General features: G+C 49.4%; 2 protein-coding genes across 3 annotated transcripts; both read left to right on the top strand.

The window, feature by feature from the left end:
- Nucleotides 1-1,683: 1,683 nt before the first annotated feature.
- Nucleotides 1,684-2,837, top strand: CDC42EP2 (CDC42 effector protein 2; the record flags this gene model as incomplete). The annotated part of the gene is made up of 1 exon (XM_079709231.1): nucleotides 1,684-2,837. The coding sequence occupies one exon, from the start codon at nucleotides 1,684-1,686 to the stop codon at nucleotides 2,326-2,328; it is 645 nt and encodes a 214-aa protein (XP_079565357.1). The 3' UTR covers nucleotides 2,329-2,837.
- Nucleotides 2,838-12,539: 9,702 nt separating this feature from the next.
- DPF2 (double PHD fingers 2) lies at nucleotides 12,540-24,670 on the top strand (the record flags this gene model as incomplete). 2 transcript variants are annotated; one of them, XM_079708074.1, is made up of 12 exons in its annotated part: nucleotides 12,540-12,571; nucleotides 17,066-17,226; nucleotides 17,605-17,712; nucleotides 18,039-18,202; nucleotides 19,043-19,135; nucleotides 19,315-19,393; nucleotides 19,901-19,942; nucleotides 20,961-21,098; nucleotides 21,226-21,354; nucleotides 21,507-21,619; nucleotides 22,478-22,559; nucleotides 24,594-24,670. In XM_079708074.1, the coding sequence occupies 12 exons, from the start codon at nucleotides 12,540-12,542 to the stop codon at nucleotides 24,668-24,670; spliced, it is 1,218 nt and encodes a 405-aa protein (XP_079564200.1). The 2 variants fall into 2 exon arrangements, with proteins under 2 accessions (XP_079564200.1, XP_079564201.1); XM_079708075.1 differs by lacking the exon at nucleotides 19,901-19,942.
- Between the last annotated feature and the right edge of the window lie 496 nt (nucleotides 24,671-25,166).

Raw genomic sequence — 25,166 nt, 5'->3', positions numbered from 1 at the left:
AAAGAATTTGAGCTTATAAAAGTATGAACAAGAAAGAGAGGGAAGTCACTTGAAATTCTACCACTTTGAGAGAACCACCCTCAACATTTTGGTGACCATCCTTTCATATTTGGCTTACATATATCGCTTCTTAGTAATGGGCCCCAGATATTAATTTTTTCTGAGGACAACTTTCCTCCCATGTCACAAGCCCCACACCCCATCCCTGCCCTCTACCCCAGTCTAGGTAGCCCATATGACAACCTAGTGCCAGCCTTCTATATTCTTCTCTGTTCCTATATCGAATATAATCCTATGCAGACCTGTATATGTAGGTACACATACATGCATGTTCAGGGAGTGGGGAGGAGAGCTGGTCAATGTTTTCACAAAATGGAGTCTTCTAGACTACATTTTTTCATTTTGCTTCTCTCTCTCTGCAATGCCTTATGGGAATCCCTCCAAAATGTCTGATAGCTCTAATTTTATTTATTTATTTATTTATTTATTTATTTATTTGGTGGCTTGTGGGATCTTAGTTCCCCGACCGGAGATTGAACTCCGGCCACAGCAGTGAAAGCGCCGAGTCTTAACCACTGAACTACCAGGGAGTTCCCTGATAGCTCTAATTTTAAAATGGGAATGATAGGAGGGTGGTTGTGATGATTAAATGAGATGTGTGTGCAAAGAACTCAACGAAATTCCAGGCACAGAGCAGAGCTGCCACCCCCTAAATATTTGTATCCCCCATTCCATCTTCCCCTTAGGCGCTGGGGCAGGGGGGGAGGGGCAGAAACTACATTAAGCTTAGGCCCTGCCCATAAGGAACTCCTAACGGAGAGGAGGAGAAAACGGAAGCTCTGAGCAGGTGACCTCACTTCCAGTAGGATGTGATTGGGCCAAATGGGAGGTGTGGGTCGTTAGGCACTGTTGGCTGAACTCCTGCTGTGCCAGGCCTGGGAGGACGGGACAGAGGTTACAAGATCTCAATCCTCCGTCAGTTCGGGAGCTGAGACAAATCTGTGAGACCCCCAGACAATTTGGCACTGGTCATGTCTTGGGCACAGTTGAGTGCAGACCACAGTAATGAGCAGAGCTGGGGATTCAGGGCAAGAGACCAGAGCCAGGGCTTCGTATGTGACTCCAGTCCTGTCACTTCGGTTCCCCACTCGCGGAGGGAGGGGCTTGGCACTGCTGATCCAGGCCTTGAGGTGCAACAAGCCCGTGAGTGAACACAGGCTTCGGCCAGGAGGGCTCCCCACGGGAGTGCAGCCCCACGTGGGCTCCCAGGGCTGATGAAAGAGACCCAGAAACGAGACGGATGCCTCTGCCTTTGTCCTTCCGTCCCTGACTTGTACCCTTGATGTTTCAGCTCCTCAGCCCTGGACCAGAGAGAAGCTGGCGAGGACGAGCGCAGAGAGCACCACTGCCTACGAGCTCTGAGCCTTCCTGCTTCCAGTTTTCAGACGAGTTTTCAACCCTCTTGGGAGAAAATGATTTTTGTTATCTCGATCCTCTGACTTCATTGATCGTTTATCTTTCTTTTCCAAATTCCTTGGGCCAACTTTGGTCACACCACACGCACTTGGCAAGTGTTTGGTGTCTGGAAACCTCCCTCTAGGTGTTTCTTGAGGGTGGTGAGAGGAGGCAGCAGAGGCCGCGGTCCTGCGAGCAGACCCTCCCGGCCTGGGTGGTGAGGTCGCGATGTCCACCAAGGTGCCCATCTATCTGAAGCGCGGCAGCCGCAAAGGCAAGAAGGAGAAGCTGCGGGACCTGCTGTCCTCAGACATGATCAGCCCTCCACTGGGGGACTTCCGCCACACCATTCACATCGGCAGTGGTGGCGGCAGTGACATGTTCGGTGACATCTCCTTCCTGCAAGGCAAGTTCCACCTCCTGCCGGGGACGGCGGTCGAGGAGGCCGAGGAGGATGGTGGCTTTGAGCTGCCCTTCCAGTTCACGCGCACGGCCACCCTGTATGGGCGGGAGCTCCCTGACGGGCCGTCCCCTCTGCTCAAGAACGCCATCTCCCTCCCGGTCATCGGCGGGCCCCAGGCGCTCACCTTGCCTGCCGCCCAGGCCCCACCCAAACCCCCTCGCCTGCACCTGGAGACCCCTCAGCCTTCCCCACAGCCCTCCCCGCAGGAGGCAGGGAGTGTGGACATCTGGCGGATTCCAGAGGCTGCCTCGGCCCACAGTGGGCTGAGCCCCGAGTCTGGGGCTGAGGAGCCCTTCCTGTCCCACGCCAGCTCCCTGCTCTCCCTGCACGTAGACCTCGGGCCTTCCATCCTGGACGATGTTCTCCAGATCATGGACCAGGACCTGGGCCACCTGCAGATCCCCACATAGGACCCAAGAATGGCCAGGCTGGGGTGAATGCCAGAGGCAGTTGGTGGACACGGCCCTGATCTAGAAGTCGGGGGCCCAAGGTCCCACCTGCGTGGTTGCTGGCCAGTGATTTCTCACTTTGAGCCTTTGTTTCCCTCCCTCCCACCCTCTCCCCGTGGACAGAGTGGCCTCTTTGCTTTCCCCTAAGCCCCACGAGGATATGTGTAGACGTCAGCCCAAAGTGCCCTGTGCCTCTTGGACCACGCGGACCCCCACTGCCAACTGCTCCTCAGACCCCTTGGACTAAGGCTCTGCTGAAATGGACTCTGCTTTTCACCTCCCTCTGCCTCAGCCCCATCAACGCCCTGCTAGGAGGCGGAGGGTGAGGGAAGACGTGGGGCACAGCCAGCTGGATCTTTGGCTCTGTGTCCTTAACTGGGAATATGGCATCAGTGACCGATGTCCCTCCGCCCCACCCCTCCCACATGACCAGGGGATTCTGGTTGCAATAAAACTTGCTGCTGCTGGTACTTGTGCTTGCCGTACCCTGCCCCTAGGCTCCTCTTGAAGTCAGGCCAGGCTCTGGGAGCTGTGGGCTGACCCTGGGGGAGACTCCAGCCCCAGAGGGCCTTGAACAGGGCGGGGCCTGCCTTCTGGAAGATGGTACCTCATTCCTAGCCCATAGTGAGAATGAAGCAGGAACGAACCGAGTGCCAATTGGGGATATTCTGACATTAATTCGGGTGTTTGACAAGAGGCGGCCAAGCACCGGAGTAGGCCAGGAGCTGGCCCTGGGGGCTGGGCTTTGTCAGGGAGGCCCAAGAACCAAGGAATAACCACAGGCCTGGTGCAGTGGAACCAACAGCTTCTCAGGCGTCAGAGGACTGAGGGAGCACACAGGAGGGCGGGCTGGGCCTGGGGCTGAGAGGGATCAGCCTTGCCCGTCAGCAGACCCATCTCATCAGTGCTGCTTATTGAGCACCTGCAGTGCATCAGACATGCTCCAAGAGCTGGGGCACCAGACAGATGCAACCTCTGCTCTCCCGGAGCTCACAGTCTAGTGGGGGGAAGGATATCAAATCTGTAAGCAAGTAAATTTCCAATAGTGTTGAACACTATGAAGAAAACACCAAGATCGTTATTGTCTGGGGCAAGGGTGCGGTGGTGTCGTGATTCTGAGCCAAACCTGAGCTGGTGGACTTATGCTCATGCATAAGCAAAGGCACTGAGGCACCAGAGTGAATGACAGAGAGGATCTGACACGTGGCAAAAAGAGCAAAGGTCTCTGAGTCCAACCTAGCCTTGTGAGGCTCAGTTTCCCCGTCTCTAAAATGCAGTCAGTGATACCTACCTAACAGCCTTGCAGGGTTGTTAAGCAAATCAAGGATAACGTTTATTAGCTTGCACACGGAAGGTATTCAAACATGGTTATGGTGTGAGACATAAAGGAACCCGGGGCTCGGGAAAGGCAGGACTGTGAAGCTGGAAAACTGGGTCGGAGTCGGCTTAGAACAGTTCTGCTTGCAAGGCTGAAGCTGAGGCCATGGGAGCTGCTGAAAGAGTTTAAGCAGGAGAGACGTGGGGTCAGACCCAGGTTTTAGAAGGGTCACCAGCCAGGCCGAGTGGGAGACGGACCAAAGATCAAAGAGGAAGGAGCCGTTGCAGGAAGAGGGCTGGCTCCGCGTGGGGACAGTGGGGACCGAGAGGAGGGGAAGGTGCTGGGGTGGGGCTTGGTGTCTGACTGGTACAGACCACGTGGGCAGCTGGAGGCCAGTGCCAGCCTCGGTGATCCCCTCTTCCATTCTCTGCTGGTTCTTTTCCATCCTTTTGACCCTACAAATCTCAGACTCCCACCTCATCCCCCGCCTTTTCTACCTCTAGGCAGAGATTTCATACCAGAGGCAGAGGCAGAATTAGACCAGGAGGCATTTTTCTTGACTACGCTGATTTTTTTTTAAAAGGTGATGCGTTTTTTTAATTCTGGTAAAACATATATAACATGAAATTTACCATTTTAACCTTTTTTAAAATTTATTTATTTATTTATTTATTTTTGGCTGTGTTGGGTCTCTGTTGCCGCATGCAGGCTTTCTCTAGTTGCGGCGAAGCACGGGCTCTAGAGCGCACGGGCTTAGTTGCTCTGCAGCAGGTGGGATCTTCCCGGATCAGGGCTCGAACCCATGTGCCCTGCATTGGCAGGCGGGTTCTTAACCACTGCGCCACCAGACAAGCCCCCATTTCAACCATTTTTAAGCATATGGTTCAGTGGCATTAAGTACATTCACATTATTCTGCAACCATCGCCACCATCCATTTCCAGAACTTTTTTCATCTTCCCGAAGTGAAACTCTGTACCCATTAAACACTAACTCCACATTTCCCCACACCCCCTGCCCCGGCCCCTGGCAACCACCCTTCTACTTTATGTGTCTATGCATTTGACTACTCTAGGGACCTGATACAAGTGGAATCATACGGTATTGAGTTTGGGGGTTTGTTTTATTCTTTTGCCCGAGCCTCACGGCTTATGGGGTCTTAATTCCCAGGCCAGGAATTGAACCAGGGCAGTGAAAGCACCGGGTCCTGACCACTGGACCACAGGGAATTCCCTATTTGTCTTTTTGTGACTGCCTTATTTCACTTAGCATGACGTCTTCAAGGTTTATCCGTGCTGTAGCATGTGTTGAAATTTCATTCTTTTTAAAAGCTGAGGACTTCCCTGGTGGCGCAGTGGTTAAGCATCCACCTGCCAATGCAGGGGACACGAGTTTGATCCCTGGTCGAAGATTCCACATGCTGCGGAGCAGCTAAGCCCGTGCGCCACAGCTACTGAGCCTGTGCTCTAGAGCCCGCAAGCCACAACTACTGAAGCCCACGCGCCTAGAGCCCGTGCTCCGCAACAAGAGAAGCCACCGCAATGAGAAGCCCACGCACCACAGCGAAGAGTAGCCCCCGCTCACCACACCTAGAGAAAGCCCGTGCGCAGCAACAAAGACCCAATGCAGCCAAAAATAAATAAATAAAAAATATTTTTTAAAAAGCTGAATAATATTCCATTGTCTGTATATTCCACATTTTGTTTATCCATCCATCCATCAATGGACACCTGGGTTGCTTCTGTCTTTGGCAATTGTGAACAATGCTGCTCTGAACGTGGGTGTACCCATATCTGTTTGAGTCCCTGCTTTCATTTCTTTTGGGTGTGTACACTGAAGTGGGATTGCTGGATCACATGATCATTCTATATTTAATTTCTTAAGGAACTGCCATTTTCCATAGGAGCTGCACCATTTTACGTTTCCACCAAAATTTTTGTTTTTAATCGGAAATTTTTGCCATCATTTAGAGATTTAGAACCCACTGTGAGACCCCAAAGCCTGTACTCAACTGCAACCCTCTCCCCCAACAGGGGTTCAGTTTCAGACCCTGGTAAAGTGTGAAGGCAAAGGGTGGGGAGCTTAAGGCCAGCACCGTCTTACCTGCAGTTTCCCCCTCAGTGCTCGGGTGGCTTGTCCCCATCTGCCCATTTCTGCCCAGACAAGAAAAAGGACACCTTCCTTATAGCTTCACCCAGCTGGAAGAAGGCACCTCAGCTTGGACCTGAGGTGAGGACAGAGTGGCCATGAAAGAGGGACATTCTTGTCCTGGGTCCCCTGGAAGTGCTCCCCACCTACCTTGCATCAGGCATCAGACCAAGGACCCTGGGAAACCACTCCGGGTTGCCATGTCTGGGTGGAGAAAGGGGACTAGATGGCGAAACTGAAGCATCAGACTAAACTCGGGATACCTGCTTCACCAAGGCAGCCAGAGGCGGAGTGAAGGACTTTCCCTCTTCACCTTGGATAGTGTTATACATATCCTACAGGTACCACCTCCCACAAATAGGAGGACAAGTTGTCGCTGGACGGCCAAAAAAATGACAAATATGCCACGGGAATTCCCTGGTGGTCCAGTGGTTAGGACTCTGCGCTTTCGCTGCTGCGGGCTCAGGTTCAATCTCTGGTCAGAGAACTAAGATCCCGCAAGCCTCACGGCACAGCCAAAAAAAAAAAAAAAAAAGACAAATATCCCTACGGTCCACTGTTTTAGATGTCCAACGTCCATGCATGTCCTTATTCTAGTATTTACTCTTAAAAATATCATAGGTATTGTTCTATATATATATATATATATATATCATCCCTGGTATAATACATCTATGCCTCTTTCTGTCCAAAATACATTCACTCATCTCCCAAAGGGAGACAACTCACAATCTTGTCAATGATCACATCCACTTCCAAGTCCAGGATTTTGAGACGATGTCCATTCCCCCTGCAATTCCTTTACCAGCCCATCTCAATATTTTGCAAACTATAAACTACACTGTAAAGTTAATTACCACCAATATACCCTATACACAAGAGTGGAGAGAAAGAGAGAAGAATGGGAGAATTAAAATATATAAAAAATACACTTGACACAACAAGAAAAGAAATATATGTAGACTTTTCTACAACAAAGCTTTGTCTGGTATGAATAACCTCCCTTCTTCACTACCCAGTTCTTGATACCTTTGCCTTCAACCTGCATCTTGCCTGTTCAGGCTTCTTTACCAGGTGACATGTCCTAAACCTTCTTTTTTAAAGAATTTGAGTTCTTGGAGGATCTCCCTGAATAGACACTTCCCCGAAACTTTTTATTTTGGAGCATTTCCAACCCATAGAAGTATTAGAAGGATAGTACAGTGTACACCCGTACACCTTCATCTAGATCTGCCAGTTATTACCATTTTGCCTCATTTGCTCTATCTCTTTAATATAAAAACTTTTTTCCTGACCTTCTGAAAGTAAGTTGCAGACATCATGACACTTCAGTATTTATTTCCATTGTCTTTCTTTAGCTTGCTTGGGGTTTATTTGGCTTCTGCAACGTGTGAATTTGTGTATTTCATCATTTTTGGAAAATTATTGATCACTTTCTCTTTAAATATTGCCTCTACCCCCTTTCTTTCTCCTTACCCTCTGGGACTCCAATTAAATGTATCTTAGATCTCTCTATATATCCTCTATGTTTCTAGTCTAATTCTGTATTTTCTTTTCTTTTGTCTTCCATGCTGTATTAAGGACAAGACAATGTCTTCCTATGTATCCTGTAGTTCACTCATTCTCTCTTCAGCAGTGCCTAATTCGCTTTTTCATCAATTTATTGTGTTCTTAATTTTGGTGTTGGTATTTTTCAGTTGGAGGAGTCCTATGTGGTTCTTTAAAAATTCTGTTGTTACACTTCTTAATGGAAATTTGTGGCCTGCAGATATTTTTACACTTGTCTTTATCTTCTTTAAACACAATAAGCAGTGTTATGTTACGGTCAGCATCAGATAATTCCAGCATCTTAAATCTGTGTGGGCCAATCTGTGCTTTATATTGTTTGCAGTTAGTTTTTTTTTTTCTTTCTTAATTTTATTTATTTTTAGCTGTGTTGGGTCTTCGTTGCTGCGTGCGGGCTTTCTCTAGTTGCTGTTAACAGGGGCTACTCTTTGTTGCGGTGCGTGGGCTTCTCATTGTGGTGGCTTCTCTTGTTGCGGAGCCCGGGCTCTAGAGCGCAGGCTCAGTAGCTGTGGCACATGGGCTTATTTGCTCTGCTGCACGTGGGATCTTCCTGGACTGGGGTTCAAACCCGTGTCCCTTGCGTTGGCAGGCAGATTCTTAACCACTGCACTATCAGGAAAGGCCTGCAGTCAGTTCTTGTGCAAGGTTTCTTGTTTCTTTGTGTGCCTGATTATCTTTGACTAAGAGCTGGGTATTGTATCTGAAAAAGTATTTTTAGAAATAATTTGAGGACTTGGATGACAGTACATTCTTTCAGAAAGGTTATTGCTTGGTCCCAAATATGCTTCTTTCTGCTAGGTGACTAGGGGCATTATAAGGATGGGTCCACTTAATCCAAGTTCAAGGCTTGAGCTTCCCTGGACCACCTGGATAATATGATTCTGGACCTACTAGTCCACAGAAGTTAGGATCCCATCTTAAAGTGTGCATGTATTGGTACTAGGGTATCTGACTTCTACCTTGGGCAGGCTCTGGGTTTTGATTTTGACCTTCCCCACCAAAGACCACCAAACAACAGCTTAGCTTCACAGTTATATCTTCCAGATCAGTAAATGTCCCCAGGACAAAAATTGCCTTGAATTCTGGGCTTATAGCTCTGGGCTTCAACCTCTTAAATTTTAGCTCAGGCATTCGTCACTATATTACTAGCTTGTCAATGCTTTTAAGTTTTTTTCACTTCCTCTGTTTTTTTTAGTTTGTATTCAGTGGGAAGGTTGGAAATAAATACCAAATCAGGTGGGAAAAAAAAAATCAGGTGGGCTTCCCTGGTGGTGCAGTGGTTAAGAATCCGCCTGCCAATGTGGGGACACAGGTTTGAGCCCTGGTCTGGGAAGATCCCACATGCCGCGGAGCAACTAAGTCCATGAACCACAGCTACTGAGGCTGTGCTCTACAGCCCCCGAGCCACAACTACTGAGCCCGTGAGCCACAACTACTGAAGCCCACGTGCCTAGAGCCCGCGCACTGCAACGAAGAGTAGTCCCCGCTCTCTGCAACTAGAGAAAGCCCGCACGCAGCAACGAAGACCCAGCGCAGCCAAAAATAAAGAAAGAAAGAAAATAATTTTTTTTTTTTTTGCAGTCTGCGGGCCTCTCACTGTTGTGGCCTCTCCCGTTGAGGAGCATAGGCTCCGGACGCGCAGGCTCAGCGGCCATGGCTCACGGGCCCAGCCGCTCCGTGGCATGTGGGATCCTCCTGGACCGGGGCACGAACACGTGTCCCCTGCATCGGCAGGCGGACTCTCAACCACTGCGCCACCAGGGAAGCCCCAGAAAACAATTTTTTGAAAAATACCCAATCAGGAGCCTGTCTCCCTGAATGTAATTTTTTTTTTTGGCCGGGCAGCTTGCAGGATCCTAGTTCCCCCACCAGGGATCGAACCCGGGCCCTCACAGTGAAAGCGCCAAGTCCTAACCACTGGATCGTCAGGGTATTCCCATCCCTGAACATAATATTAAGCAGGTCCCCTGGGTTTTGTTTATATTTCTCCATGCCCCCACTGGGTAACAGCAATCCTATTTACCCTAGAGAATTAAAATCAGTCACCCCAGCCAACAATGGTACCCACTTTTTACTTTGCCCAGTGGCAGGCGGAACTCAAAATAGCCCACCGGCAGTCTCAGATCCTAATTCAGAGAAAACATTTTTGCGCCCCCTGGTGGAAGCATTCCTTCATTGGGTCCTAAAGGCTCTAGATCAGCCAGAGCCCTGAGCGGCAGAAACAGAAAACAAACATTTTGCGAAAGAGTCATTAGTTGAGATTGCAAGAGGCTGCACCCCGACTTCCACTCCTTGGTTCCTGTCTGTAAGAGTAACACTATATATATATCGGTCACTGGTTCAGAGCATAGGGAGTATCTGTTGTTCAGTGATAGAGTATTTCTTAAAAGAATCCTAAAAGAATCGAAAGCCATTGGTGCTGGGCTCATAAACTGCCTTTCCAATAATAGAGAACTAGCCTACTTATCATTTCTAATATTTTTTATTTAAAAATTTTTATTGAGACATACCTACAGAGAAGTGCACAAATCTTGTGTAGGTCAATGAATTTTTACAAAGTGAATAAACCTGTGTAAGCCAGATGAAGAAAAGGAACATTACTAGCCACAGTGCCCCCCTGCTCCTTGTTATTATCTTCCACAGGGAACCACTTTCCTGACTTCTATCCCCATAGGTTAGTGTGTCTGTTTACATAACTTGATATAAATGGAATCATATGATATGTCCTCTTTCAAAATTGGTTTCTTTTATTCAAATATTAAATTTTTTGAGATTCATTCGTGTTGTTGTGTAGCAATAGTTTGTTCTTTTCAATGTTGTTTAATCCACTCTAGTGCTGTGGGCATTTGGGATGCTCCAGTTTGAGGCTATTACAATTAATGATGTTGTGAGCATTCTCATACAGGCTTTCCCATATATGTATCCATGGACAGAATTGCTCAGTCATGGGGTATGTGTGTGCTCAGCTTCAGGGCTCGCACACTGTCTTAGACAGTTCAGGCTGTTGTAACAAAGTACCACAGACAACAGACATTTACTTCTCACAGTTCTGGAGGCTGGGAAGTCCAAGATCAAGGTGCCAGCAGATTTGGTTCCTGGTGGAAGTCCATTTCCTGGTTTGTAGACGTCTGCCTTCTTGCTGTGTCCTTACATGGCCTTTCCTCATGGAGAGAGATATTTCTGGATTCCTTTTCTAATTAGGGCACTAATCCCATCATGAGGGCCCCACCCTCAGACCTCCTCTAAATCTAATAACCTCCCAAAGACCCCACCTCCAAATACTATCACACTGGGGGTAGAGCTTTAATATATGCATTTGGGGGTCACAAACATTCAGGCTGTAATGCATACTTTTGACTCCAGCTTTGGAGTCACCTGTGATACACACAATCATTTGGGGGTACAAGAGTGCACCAGGATTGTTGCTGGGTGTCCTTCCAAGCCGCTGATGCCTATTCTGCAAGTTTGGTGCAGGGTAGGCAATGAAAATACCTCTCAACTCTCATCTGCCAAACACCATTTAAAGGCACAGTGATGGTAAGATGTGTCCTAATTCTGAAATATTAAAATGGGGGTGGGGTGGGGAATAGGTGCATCTTAGAATTGCTGAAATAAGATATATTACCAGGACCAAAGACCAAGCCCTGGGGGCTCTGACAGTTACAGGCGGAAGAGAGGATGGAGAGCCAGCAAAAGAGGCTGAAGGTGAGCCTCTGTGATAGGATAGGATAGCCTCTTTGTGAAGGTGTGCCAGTGTGATAGGGGGACAGCCAGAAGAGTGTGTGTCTCAGAGACCTGGAGAAGAGTTTGAAAAAGAAGGGAATGGTCACTGGTGTCATGGGGGTTGATAGGTTGATAAGGACAGAGAGGAAATCTCTAAATCTGTTGAAATGGAGGTCGTGGTGTCTTTGTTAGATGTTTCAATTAACTGGGGGAACAAAATCCCCATTAAACTGGGCAGAAAGAGACTTGGAAATAAGTCAACAGAGATATGGAGTATAAACAGAATATGTGTATTTTATAGGGTGAAAAGAAATGGGGTGACAATCAAAAGCAGAATGGGCTTAAGGAAGGGCTCTGACTTTTTTCAAAGATGATACTAAGCCATATTGGTTGATGAATCTGCATGATTCAATAGTGAAGGAGAAATGAATTGTACAGAAGATAGTTGCAGGAGGGAAGTCCTTTTTTTAAAAAAATAAATTTATTTATTTATTTTTGGCTGTGTTGGTCTTCATTTCTGTGCGAGTGCTTTCTCTAGCTGCTTCGAGCGGGGGCCACTCTTCATCACGGTGTGCGGGCCTCTCACTATCGCAGCCTCTCTTGTTACAGAGCACAGGCTCCAGTCGTGCAGGCTCAGTAGTTGTGGCTCACGGGCCTAGTTGCTCCGCGGCATGTGGGATCTTCCCAGACCGGGAATCGAACCCGTGTCCCCTGCACTGGCAGGCAGATTCTCAACCACTGCACCACCAGGGAAGCCCAGGAGGGAAGTTCTTCATGGAGGGAACGAGCTTGGAAGTAGGAAGCAAGGGAGAAGAGGCGGGCATCTATTAAGTTGGTGGCTTGATATGGTGGCAGGAAGGTGGGGGAACTTCTGTCAGACCCCCAATATTCAGGCCAAAGATCTGTCAGGTTCTGAGAGTTAAATTCGCCCTCCCTAAAATGGGCACATGTTTGGCAGCCCAAGTGGACTGTTCACTCCTCTTATCTTTGAGTACCCACCAACCCCTGGCCTGTAAGTGAGGGTAAAGGGTTAACCACGAGGTTAAAGAAAGGTCGGCGAGGTAGCAGGACGCATGAACTCTATCTAGGCCACCTCTGGGCCTGCCAGTTCTCACCAACCTCTCACCTTCTCATTTTTGGACGGGCCCAGACCCTCCCTCTCTCCTCCCACTGCACCAGGTGGAAGAGGGAGAGCTGGAACCGGAGTCTCGGGACGCGCGCCCGTCTCCGTCGCGCCTGCGAATTCGTCCCTCGTCTCCCTGGCCCGGGAGAACCCGCAAGCTGCTTGTTCTCCGTCGCTCGCTCTCGGGCGCGCGCGCCCGGGCGGCGCCTGCGCAGAAGGACGAGTCCCCGTGCGGCCCCTACGCCTGCGCGCTGCGGGCTCCGAGCCTCCAGGCCTGAGGGAGAGGAGCCGGGAAGATGGCGGCTGTGGTGGAAAATGTAGTGAAGCTGTGAGTGGCCGTTTCGATCTCTCCTAGGCCGGGAGGTCTTGTAAGGGGCCTGGGAGCAGGGGGCGGTATGGGAAGGGACGAGGCGGAGAGAGGGACGTGCCCGGGAAGGCATTGTTGCGACTCCTAGTGGGGAGGGCAACAGGAGACTCCAGAGAAGACGTTGCGCTTCTTTGGAAACTTGTGGAGGCCCTGAGGGTGGCCCACGGGAGCCCCTAACGGGCAGCCTCCCTGTGGGGCTATGCGGTCTGGGCGCTGCCTTCATGCTGAGGGTTTCCAGAGTATGGCGCCCCTGTTACGTACGAGAGACGGTCCCGGGTTCGCTCCCGAGACGCCTCAGTCCGGGGGAGCCGGGCAGAGGGCGGACCCGGGAGTGGCCCGGCCGCCGACCCCTTCTCATCGGCTGCACGCAACCGGCCCTGGAGGAGCAGGCTCGGCAGCCCTGGCGCTGTTAAGCACTCTGGGCTGTTTTATTCTAAACAGCCCCGTGATGTTCCGGGGAGCGGGTGGTCCTTGAGTATCAGGTACCCGAGACCAAAAATATTCTTGGGAAGAATTTGTTGAGGAGCAGATACAGAGGGAAAGAACTTCAGGGAATAGGGCCTTTGCGCCGCCCAATCCCAGCCATCCAAAAGCGGGCATTGGACGGACGCGGTCCAGGCCGCCCTGCCGCCCGGAGGGGCCTCTAGGCCGGCCGTCTTCGCTCTGCAGTACTCTTGGGCTAGGCAGATTTCGAGCAAGGTTAAAGTTAATGGTTGTTGGGTAAATGGAGAATGGCCTGTTCGCTGTGAGTTAAAGATGCCTTGGGACTTGATGTAACCCAGCCTCCTCCCTGCAGAAGAATCTGAATGAATTTTGCAATGGGTTCCTGCCCCCCGTGGGCGAATATCGCAAGCTCCTTTAATGGGTAAGTTTGGCTGGCTGCAGAGGTAGGAAAATTGAGAGCTGTCTAGGTGTCTAGTTTTGGATTTTGACTGAATGACAAGGTAAAGGTTTGGGAAGTCTTCTAAAGGACTCACAGCTTCTCATCTGTCTTTGTGGTGGGCTGAGCCCCACTCTTGCCAAGAGCCCTTTTTAAGGGTACATTTGCTTCTCTCCCTCCCCCTGCCTGGAGCCTTTTCTTTGAGAATGCTTTCCCACTTCCATTAAACTAAGTGCCTTCTCCCTCTCCTCTTGTGGGTTGTTTTTTTTTTTTTTTTAACTTGCTTTCAGCTCCATCCTGCTGCCTCTTTCAGCCACCCCTCCTCCCAGCACTATTATCTTTCTCTCTGATCTGCCCACTCCAGTTTCCCCAGCTCTCTCTTCAAGCTGACATTTCCCTCAATTTAGGAATGATGCTGTTGATCCTTATATAGTTATCCTTCCTGACTCAGATGTTCTTTCTTTGTTTCCCTACCTTTCTCTTTGTTGACTCCCCCCGTCCCATTGTAAGGGGAGGTTTTACACAAGTTTCATGCTTCTCGAAAAAGAATCAAAGCTTCTACCTTGGAAACCTTACTGTACTGGGGGAATGTCAGATTAGCCTAGGTTTAAGGGTTACACGTAATGAGATTCTTTATGTTGGAAGACTTTCATCTGGGAAATAGGGTTAGCAACCCTTTTGTGTGATGTTAGAAATGAGGGTTTGGCCATTTAAATAGAGCGTGACTTTTTACTTCTCTTTAAAGAACTGTAGAGATCGTGAGGGTCACCAGCCACTGGTTCCTGAATACCAGTAATGAGAAACCAACTTTCTCCTCCTCAGTTCTAGTTGTAGAGAGCTGTGGACCACAGTTAATACGTTTCCCTACAGAACTTGCCCTTTAAGAAGGGACTTGCAGTCTTCCTGTACCATTCTCATCCTGGAAAGAGGAGCTTTTCTGGCGCTTCTCTTGATCATGGTGTGCCTAGTCTTCTGACAAATGAGGTTATACATCGAGGTCAGGACTACTAGCTCATCTTTTCTGACTTGCATCTTGTTCTGGGAGAAGAATTTCCCTGTTTATAAATTTTCTGTCCCTCCCAAATGCGGTGTCAGAATTGAAACAATCTTTAAGGGGTCTTACTAGGGCAAAATAATAGTATAAAATAGCTATGGTTGCTGACTGGTTTTGAAATCCTCTGAGTTAGGTAACGAGATCTGGAGAATGATGTTACCTTGAAATTTCTTGAAATAGGAGCCTTAGATTCTTAAGGATCTCCCTCCTTCTCTCTCACTCTATCCTCATCAGATGCTTTCTTCCTCCAACCGGTGTTTCATTCTCAGCTCTCATACTCACGACACAGTTGGCCCCACCTTTCGAAATCCCACTTAACTCACAAGAGCTTTGATAGAACATCTCTCATCCATCCCCACCAGCTGTTTCCAGCTTCCTTGTTCTGACTTTGCAGCTCTCAGCCTGTCTAGCCCTTCCTTCCATTTGACTTACAGTGTCAGTGTCAATTCCCATCAGTGGAAACAAAGGAGCTGCTGCACTCAGCCTTGTTTATCCAGTTTTCCTCTGTTTAGTGAGGACATGGCTGCCTCCTAAAGGCGAGCAAATATGAGCCTGTTCCCTTCGCTCTACTCTTCAATACAGGATTCATGCCTACCTCAAATTACAGTCATTACGGTGCATTGAATCAAGCCAGGCTGTCTTGTGGTGTCACAAGATGTGTGTTCAGTGTGTATCTTTTTCAGTTGCTGGGAATGTGCTAAGCTGTGCCTAAGTGGTCTATTGTGGCTGCCTAGTGAAAGCCCCCCTCAGATTCCAGAGAAGGGTTTGTTGCTGTAGCGTGAGTTATGGACATAAACAACAGAGGACCTCGGTTCAGCTTCTCTTGCTAGGAGTCTCCCTCTTGTGGAATATGTCAGAGCTTATCTAGTTCAGCCTCCCCAATCAATAGCATAGGAACGTGAGGTCCAAGTAGGTTGATTAAATGTCCACGTTTATGTGGTGCCTTGCAGCCAAGCCAGGTCTTTTTACTCCTTAGTCAAGATGTTTCAGACACCATCGTGGGTACTGAGGATATTGTGGGAAAGAAATCATCTCTGCCCTCATTTTGTTTATTTTGAGATTGATTGGATATATAAATGTGAATATAGTTAAGGTTCCCATACTAAAGTACTTCTTAAACCCTGAAGCATGAGAACAAGATTGGTTCTATATACATGCTTCTTAATTTATTTACTTTTATTTTTGGCTGCATTGGATCCTCGTTGCTGTGCGCGGGCTTTTCTCTAGTTGCGGCGAGTGGGGGCTACTCTTTGTTGCAGTGCGCGGGCTTCTCATTGCGGTGGCTTCTCTTGTTGCAGAGCACGGGCTCTAGGTGCACGGGCTTCAGTAGTTGTGGCTCGCGGGCTCTAGAGTGCAGGCTCAGTAGTTGTGGCGCACAGGCTTAGTTGCTCTGCGGCATGTGGGATCTTCCCGGACCAGGGATCAAACCCATGTCCCCTGCATTGGCAGGTGGATTCTTAACCACTGCGCCACCAGGGAAGCCCATACATGCTTCTTAGAACCAGATAACTCCTGGCACTGTGCAGCTTTGCAGCTTTTTAAAGCACTTTAAAAAATCAGATTTCAAATTGAATCTTTTGAGTCCAGGAAGTTTCTTCCCTAAAAAATTTGGTGGTGTGAGAATGGAGAAGGGCCTAGGATAGGCCTTTGAGCAAACAGGTTTTGTATCAGTGTAATGGTACTCAGTAGAAAGTAGGCTTCGAGAGTGTTCAAGTATTTTCTGATGTTTTACGTTGATTGTAAAATTAGTATATAGAATTAGTTAGTTGGCTAAACACCTAGTTTAAAATTCAGAAGATATAAAATGGCACATAGGAGAAAGTCCCCTAGTCACCTGGTTTTTCTCCTTGGAGGCCTACAGTTTCTTTTCCTCCAATTGGCTACATAAATGGTGGCATCCTATAACACTCCTCAGCCCTGTACTTTTTTTTTTTTTCTAGTTATCTTGGAGATTGTTTAATGTTTGTACACGAAGAGCTTCCTTCTTTTTTTTTTTTTATGGCTAAGTAGAATTTCATTGTATAGATAGTTTGTATAGATAGAGTTTGTATAGAGTTTGCTAAATATAGTTTCATAAGTCCCCCAGACCTTTTTGAATTCTTTTCTCATTTGTAAAAAGGAGCTAACCTCTGCTTCTCAGAATCCTGAGGGTTAAGAGAAATAGCATCCTAGCTAGCACAGGGTTATACTCTTGAGAGGCACAGAATGAACATCATTTTCTTCCCCTCTTTGTGGGTTAGACTTAGGTCCAATTAGACACATGATGAAATCCTGTGTTCCTGATGGTAATTTATTTGTAAAGTACCTTTCCTCATAATGGCTTAGTGAAGGGGCTTGGTGTCCCATGAGGCAGAAATGGTAGCAAATAAAAGCAGAGCGACACTCTCCAAGTCCCTTGAGCCTTCTAGAGAAGCAGATGGCAAGTGAAAGGGATAGCTCAGCACCAGCCCAACACATACACACACACACACACACACACACACACACACACACACACACCTGATCTTTGTCTTTCCTGCAGCCTTGGGGAGCAGTATTACAAAGATGCAATGGAGCAGTGCCACAATTACAACGCCCGCCTCTGTGCTGAGCGCAGCGTGCGCCTGCCTTTCTTGGACTCACAGACTGGAGTAGCACAGAGCAACTGTTATATCTGGATGGAAAAGCGACACCGGGGTCCAGGTGAGGGTCCACTCAGGAGCACAAGGAGGAAGAAGGTGGCTCATCTTAGGTGATGAGCCAGCTGAAAGGGTTTTCCTTACTGCTTTCCACCCATGGATGATTATAGTCTTCCCATGATTAGAAGCCCAGGGAGGATGAAGCATCTTTGTTTCCTGCCGGGCTGCACTGCTGAAGCTCTTGTTGGGCTTCTGGAGAGCTATGTGTTAGCCAAGGCCTCTGAGCTTACATCTGTTTTTCTTGTCCCCACCCCGTCCCCAGGCCCTCACTGTCCATATTCCTCCCTTGCTCTAGAACTCAGTCAGGGCCTACTCATGCAGAAAGTGTTTGGTATTATTTTCTAGGGTTAGGTCCTGACTCCTCTCTTTTTCCCTTCCACAGGATTGGCCTCTGGGCAGCTGTACTCCTACCCTGCCCGGCGCTGGCGGAAAAAGCGGCGAGCCCACCCTCCTGAGGATCCAAGACTTTCTTTCCCAACTATTAAACCAGGTAAAGCACACTCCTCCCTGAGCAGGGGCATAGCCTGCTGTGTAGTAGGAGGCCTGCCAATCACCTGTTACGTACCAGGCCCAATGCTAGATCCTAAAGATACTAAAATGAATGAGATGTGATTCCTTCTGTAAAGAACTCAGTCGAATAGAAGAGACAGGTAAACAGATAAGTTATGGTGCCAAGTGAACCACGGTATCTTGGTTCCTGGGCAGCCAGAGACCAGAAGACAGTGACTGGCTAGTGGCTGGTCTAGCACTGTATACACCCAGAGAGGTCTGCTTTCAGCCCTTCTGAGCCTCGCCTCCTCCTGGCCTTGCCTGCAGACACAGACCAGACCCTGAAGAAGGAGGGGCTGATCTCTCAGGACGGCAGTAGTTTAGAGGCTCTGTTGCGCACCGACCCCCTGGAGAAGCGAGGTGCCCCAGATCCCCGAGTTGATGATGACAGCCTGGGCGAGTTTCCTGTGACGAACAGTCGAGCACGGAAGGTACAAGATTAACACTGTGGTTAAGGGAACTTTGATGGAAATCAGTCTCCTCTTCATCAGAGGCCACCCAGTAATCAGAATAGAAGTAGAAGCTGTGGGCCTGGAGGCAGCCACCTGGAGTTCTGTTCCTGCTCCATTCCTTAATGAGAACTTCACTGTTACCTTCCAGGCTTTCCTGCTCCTTTCCTTCTAACTACAGACTCTCATTCATCTTCTGTTGCCACCAAAGTTTTTTGGTGCCTGGGGTTACATGGGTGATGCAGACCTGGTCTCTGCCAACAAGGAAAATAAAACTGTACATAAAAATAATAAGAGCTAAAAATATACCAGGCACTGTGCTAAGTGCTTTTCCATTATCATCTCCAGTCTCTACAACCTTACGAAATAGGTATTGTTGCCCATTTCACATATAGGGAAGCTGCAGCAGATCAGTGAAAAAAAAAAAAACTTCCCACCAGGCCACCCACGTAAGCAGGAAGGCTCCAAGTTAAATCTGGGAAGTGAGGTGTCGGAAGGGAACCACCACTAACATGCACCTAAGGTGGCAGATCAGAGGCAGGAGAGGCCACAGCTACTTGGGGTATCAGGGAAAGTTTTATGAAAACATGGGGAGATGGCCACTTGGAGATGATGGGAAAGGCATTCCAGGCTAGGGGAGCAACATGAAGAGAGGTGCAGAGGAAGGAGAGCCCAAAGCACTGAAAGAACAGCAGTGAGGAGTGAGGCTGGAGTGGAGGGGCCAGGTCACAGGAGGTTCTGGGCGGCCTTGGCCAGTCCCATCACGGGGGAGCTTTTGGATGTTCCTTATTTCTGCCCATCCTAATCTTCCTGTCCACTCAGCGGATCCTAGAACCTGATGACTTCCTGGATGACCTCGATGATGAGGACTATGAAGAAGACACTCCCAAGCGTCGGGGCAAGGGGAAGTCCAAGGTGAGGGGCCACGTGCTACCTGCAGCCTGGGGGCTCAGGTAACCTGCAGAGTCCCACTGTTTTATTGCTTGTTGTTGCCATTTTCCCTCTTGAGTGAGATGAGCAGCCAGCTTCCAGGAGAGTCTAACTCCTCAGGCCTAGACACCTTATTAAGGGCATCTTTTTGCTCTTCTTCACAGGGTAAAGGTGTGGGCAGTGCCCGTAAGAAGCTGGACGCTTCCATCCTGGAGGATCGAGATAAACCCTATGCCTGTGACAGTGAGTGCCTCACGAGTGGGTGGGTAGTCCTTGCCTTGGACCCAGCTCCTCAGGATATGAGAGGAGGGAAGGTTGTGTCCTTGTTCAAAGTGGTAAAACAAGCCTGGACTCTTGTCCTGCCTGCTGACGGGTTCCCTCTGAGATCCCTGAGAGGCCCTGGCCTCCGCTACACGTTGGGTGAGCCCTGCATGCTCTGGGGGAGATTGCTGTCCTCGGGGTGGGGGTACCCGTGAGGGGCACACACAGCAGGCAGGGTTGGCCTCAAATAGGTGGCATCCAGGTCTGCTGGCCCCAGTCAAGTCAGGGCCCCAGGAGTCCACCACTGACGTCCTCAATGTCTGTGCTCTCTCCCCCTTCTCCCTCTCTTGCCCCACTTCTGTCCCTCCACCCTGGGAGCACCATCACCGCTGGGGTTTCTCTCTCGTTTGCTCCGCTTTCCTGCTGCTGCCGCACCTGTCTCCAGTGTATCAAGGCCTTCTTCTCATGACTTTTCTTTCTGTCTTTCAGATAGTTTCAAACAAAAGCATACCTCGAAAGCGCCCCAGAGAGGTAGCTCTCTCAACTTTTCAGACTTTTGGTTTTCCTATCCCTTTTTCCCTCCTCCCTTGTTCCTGCCTTTCTCATCTGTGATGCTAGTTTTAAAGTCTCTGGAATGGCATGGGGACAGGAGCAATGGGCCTTCTATTGTGCTCCACTCCTCACGGTCCTGGAAGCTGCCTTTACCACTGCTTGTCTCCCACAAAGTTGCTCCTAGGGCTGCTCGGGCCCACTGCATGGGGTGGCTTCAAGAGCATTATAAGGAACCCGTTACAAACAGATCCCTCTGCTCCCCCTTCCCCAAAACAGACACACAGTGGTCAGCTAACGTTCCCCACCATCCCGCCACCCGCTCCTCCCATCCTTTCCCTGTTCCTTTCCTGCTGCCCCTGCTCTTCTTGGTATCACGGCTCAAAACTGCGAGACGCCTCATGGGGATCTGTTTTCCTTGCTGGGTGGGGGGTGGGGGGTTGGGCAGGGCACTGATGTGGGAGTGTCTTTGAGTTTCTCTGGGAGACAGCTACCCCAGCAGGCTCAGTTGGTAGGTTACCCCCAAGAGATCCACCCCCTAGCTCCTTTATTTGGGCAGAGATGGGCTGTGTTATATATGGAGTAGCATAAGCCTCCTTCATTTACTGAGAGGTAAAAAAGTTTGGAGGCTCTGCTACCTTTCATCCTTCCTGCCATATTGCAAGACTATAGAGATTTCCTCTCCCTCCTGACCTGGAGCTCCCCAGACTATTCCCAGGGCAGGCGGTGATGGGGCAAGGGCTCAGCCTCCCAGACAGCCTACGTGGAGGAGTGGAGGTGGCCATGGGCTGGGGTTTAGTAGGGAAGAGCCATGGAAGCTGGAGAGCCCCAGGCCTGATGTTCCTGGCCATGGGGAGGCGGCTGTCACTAAAGGCCTGTCCCTGAGCAGAGCTGATGGGGGTGATTACCTCTGCCTCAGGTGGAGCCCACAGCTTAGAGGGGCAGGGATGGGGCACTCTGGGATCCTGACACCTTTCTCTGCAATCTTCTCCACGCTTAGTTTGTGGAAAACGTTACAAGAACCGACCAGGCCTCAGTTACCACTATGCCCACTCCCACTTGGCTGAGGAGGAGGGCGAGGACAAGGAAGACTCGCAGCCACCCACCCCGGTTTCCCAGAGGTCCGAGGAGCAGAAATGTAAGCTGGTGTCAGAGGTGGGGCAAACAGGAGTTGGCCTGGTTATGAAAAGCCCTCCCTGCAGGGATGTTGAGAGACCCAGAGGCCCACATGGGTATCATGAAAGTTCTTCCCTTTCTCCCTGTAGCCAAGAAGGGTCCCGATGGATTGGCCCTGCCCAACAACTACTGTGACTTCTGCCTGGGGGACTCCAAGATCAACAAGAAGACAGGACAGCCCGAGGAGCTGGTGTCCTGTTCTGACTGTGGCCGCTCAGGTACCTCCAACCCAGGGCCAGGGCAGCCCTAGCCGGCACCCAGTCCCCGAGGGGCTCGTGGCTTGCCGGCATCCAGTGGCTGTCACAGTCAACCAGGTCACCTCGCTTCTCCCCGATCTCCGGCTGCCTGTTTCACTCGCTCCCCCCCACAGGGCATCCGTCCTGCCTCCAGTTCACCCCCGTGATGATGGCAGCAGTGAAGACCTACCGCTGGCAGTGCATCGAGTGCAAGTGCTGCAACATCTGTGGCACCTCCGAGAACGATGTGCGTGTGTCGTCCCGTCCCCCCCGCCCCGCCCCCAGCACGCTCCTGCTCAGCTTTTCCTGTACTTTCCACCCGTGGGAACTTTGATTTGTTTGGCAGGTGTTCACTGAGTACCGACTTTGTGTCAGACACTGTTTTAGGCAATAAGCACGCTAAAGACAAGCAAGGTCCCTGCTTTCATGGGGTTTACATTCTTGCGGGAACAAGCAATAAGCAAGGAAGTGGGTGACGTTTTTATACTATTCCATGAAGAAAATGAAATCAGTAATGTGGAGAGAGTAACTGGATAACTGATTTAGATAGAGAGGCCTTTTCTGAGGAGGCGATGTTGGTGTTGAGGCTTGGATGATACAAAGGAGACAGTTCAAGAAGATTTGGAGAGAGAGTATTCCCAGGAAAGAGCAGCCAGCACAAGGCCTAAAGGTGGGCACACTGGGTGGACTGAGGCCACTGTGGCCGGCTGGAGCCCTCCTGCAGTGGGAGAGCAAGTAAAGGATGAGACTGGAAGGCAGGTGCCATCAGGTCTGAGAGTTTAATCAGGAGTGATGTGGTTTGTCTTACATTTTAAAAAGGTAACTTTGGCTGCTCTGTGGAGAACAGATGGGGAGGGAACAATGTGGAGGCCATGAGATCCGTTAGGCGGCTGGTGGCGTCCAGGTGGGATGACAGTAGTGACTCTGTCTGGGTGATTTTCTGTCCAGAGGGTCCCATGTCTGTTCTTACTGCCGTCTATCCTGCCCCTCCTGGAATTAGCAGCCGTGTCTGCAGAAGCCCTCCTTCCTGCCTGTCCTCAGCGGCCCAACTGAGGCCCATTAGTCATTCACCTCCCCCCTTCCTCTTCCATCTTGCCTTCTCTAGGACCAGCTGCTCTTCTGTGATGACTGCGATCGTGGCTACCACATGTATTGTCTCACCCCGTCTATGTCTGAGCCTCCTGAAGGTAGGTTTCCCTGATCTCTTACTCAGAACAAGTATTTTATTAGTAACTTGGAAAGTCACCTGTATGGTAAGTGAGTTCTCGTATCAGTGATACATTCTTTCAGATTAGGGAGTAGGCGCATTGCCTTCACTCGGTTCAGAGTGCTTTCCTCGCATTGCAACTTTGAGGCTTTAATGTTTGTACATTGTCACCAGATAACATTTACAAACACAGAAAATCGACAGCCTGAGAGAAAACAGATGCTGAGCAGAGAATAATTACCAGAAGGAGAGATTTGTTTTCCTCCAACAAGTCTAAGAAACTCAGTTCGTAGTTTGTCTGACGCGAGACTAGTTTTAGCACTCCATTCTCGACAGATGTGAGCGTTTGTTTCTGCCAGTGTGGGGGAGGGAGTTGAACCTGGAGCCTGAGTGGGTCGCTCTGGCTCTCCAGCAGTGCTTAACGATGCTTCAGGTTTATGGAGGGTCTTCGACAAAACCAGGGATGACACCAAAAAGTGGCTGCCTCGCTGCAAGTCCTCTTCCAGCCAGGTGTCTGTGCCGAAGCCCCTCCTTTATAGAAATTCAGAAGCTGACTCAGGAGGACACAAATGCCTAGTAGCTGTTACTGTGACAAAGGATGTGGGCCAGCATTACAGGCGAGAGAAAGTAGCTCACTGTGTGATGTGGGCTGACTTGTAGTGTAGGTCAGACTGCTGTCACCCCCTAGAGGAGGAGGCCACTAACAGAGTCTGAGGGTCCTTTAGCAGCTGCAGGGAAGCTCTCAGCTTTTTCCTCTGTCATACCGCGTTTATAAGTTTCATCTGTCATGCCATGTTTGAGGAGAAGTAGTGTGTTTTTTGGGGTTTTTTAACCATAAAATATCAGTTCACAGGCACCATTCTACATTAACTGTAGAAAGGCTTTCCTATTGAAGTGCTGTCAGACACTGAGGTAGTGGAGAGTTGCAGGCAGCTCGCGGGGGGACCCCGTAGAACCATCAGATGGTCTAGGCTCTAGGTCAGGGGTTTGCAAACTATGACCCTCTGGCCAAACCTAGCTGCAGCTAGTATATATAGCTCACAAGCTAAAAATGACTTACATTTTTAAAGAGAGGTTTTTTTTTAAAAAAAAAAGATATGACTGAGACTGTATGTGGCTCACAGAGCCTCAAGTAGTTAACGCTCTCTGGCTACTTACAGAAAAGCTTATCAACTGCTGCATATTTACCTTTGGGTCAGAAAGGATCTTACCTTTTTGAGAGTCACATGTCTCTGAAGAGCTGATAAAAGCTGTGGATTCTTTCCCCCAGAATAATGTTCGAATACACATATGTACAATTATGCTTATAACTTCAAGGCATTAAGGGCTAATTTTGTTTCTCAAAAAAAAAAAAAAGCATAGAAGAATCCAACCATAGCAAATATTAATAAACAAGGTACGAGCTAGTTATTTTTCTTATAACGGACATTATTTCCTGTTTTTCTATGAAACCAGACTTGGGTCACAAGTTGGGTCATCATAGTTGGCCCCCTTTCCTCTGGGTCCTCAGCCTCTGCTCAGGCACCTAGTGACGGTGGGGAGCCCTTCTCATCTTTCCGTGGTCTTCACAGAAAGCTGTCTTATGTGGAGTCAATATGGATTTATCTAGAGCCTCTGTTCATGATCTTTATTCTAACCTTTGGGGCCATGAGAATGAAGTCTGGTTCTTCTGTAATCACAAGTTTAAAGCTTTTTAAAGCTTTAAAAAAGTTATATCTACCCAGGTCCTCTTTAGTGATTCTGATTTAATAGGCCAGGAGGGCCTGGGCGTCTGTATTCTGAAATAGGCGTCCAGGCGATTATTTCTTATATCTCCATTGAGAATTATTTTTCATGATATTTGAAGACCTAGAGTTCCTCCCTGCTCAGGATAACTGTGAAACTTGGCTACTGCAGAACATCTCCCGTCCTACCTGTAGCCAATCCTGCTGCTGGAGGTGAGGTGTGGGGAGTAGAAGAAGAGCAGATGAGGATTGTGCGGGGCCCCTCCTAACCCCGTTACGCTTCTCTGCAGGAAGTTGGAGCTGCCACTTGTGTCTGGACCTGCTGAAGGAGAAAGCTTCCATCTACCAGAATCAGAACTCCTCTTGATGTGGCCACCCTTGATCCCCCATACATCTAGGGCTGTTTCTCTCCTGTTTTTCATACCCACCTTCCCTTCCTAATCTCTTTCACAAGTCCAGAGAACCTCGGGGAGGTCGTGCCAACCTGCCTTTGGCAGCAGCAAGCTGAGGTGGCAGCTCTGACCGCCTCTGGCCCCAGGCCCTCAGGGAGAACGGAGCATCACACTGCCCCAAGGCATACCTGTGGGCCCAGCTTCTCACTGTTCTCCATGAAGTGCATTCACTCTGTCTGCCTTGGGCCCCGGCCCTGGTATTCACAGGGTTCAAACCGTGTCCGAGAAAGAGTGGGAGAGCAGCTCACTTCTCTCAGCTCTGCCTCCACTATGGTCCCCAGGGTTTTCCCTTCCCCTGGAGGTGAGCCAGGCTGGGGCCTCTGCCAGAGCAGCTGGGAGTGAGAACTGAGCAAGCTTGCAAGAAGCTTCCGGTGCCCTCTGTGCTGCTTAGTCTCACAGCCTCCTTCCCCC

Source organism: Hyperoodon ampullatus (genome assembly GCF_949752795.1).
Source record: "Hyperoodon ampullatus genome assembly, chromosome: 7".
NCBI lineage: Eukaryota > Metazoa > Chordata > Mammalia > Artiodactyla > Ziphiidae > Hyperoodon > Hyperoodon ampullatus.
The sequence above is the reverse complement of the archived record's forward strand: the minus strand, read 5'-3'. Positions and strand labels throughout refer to the sequence as shown.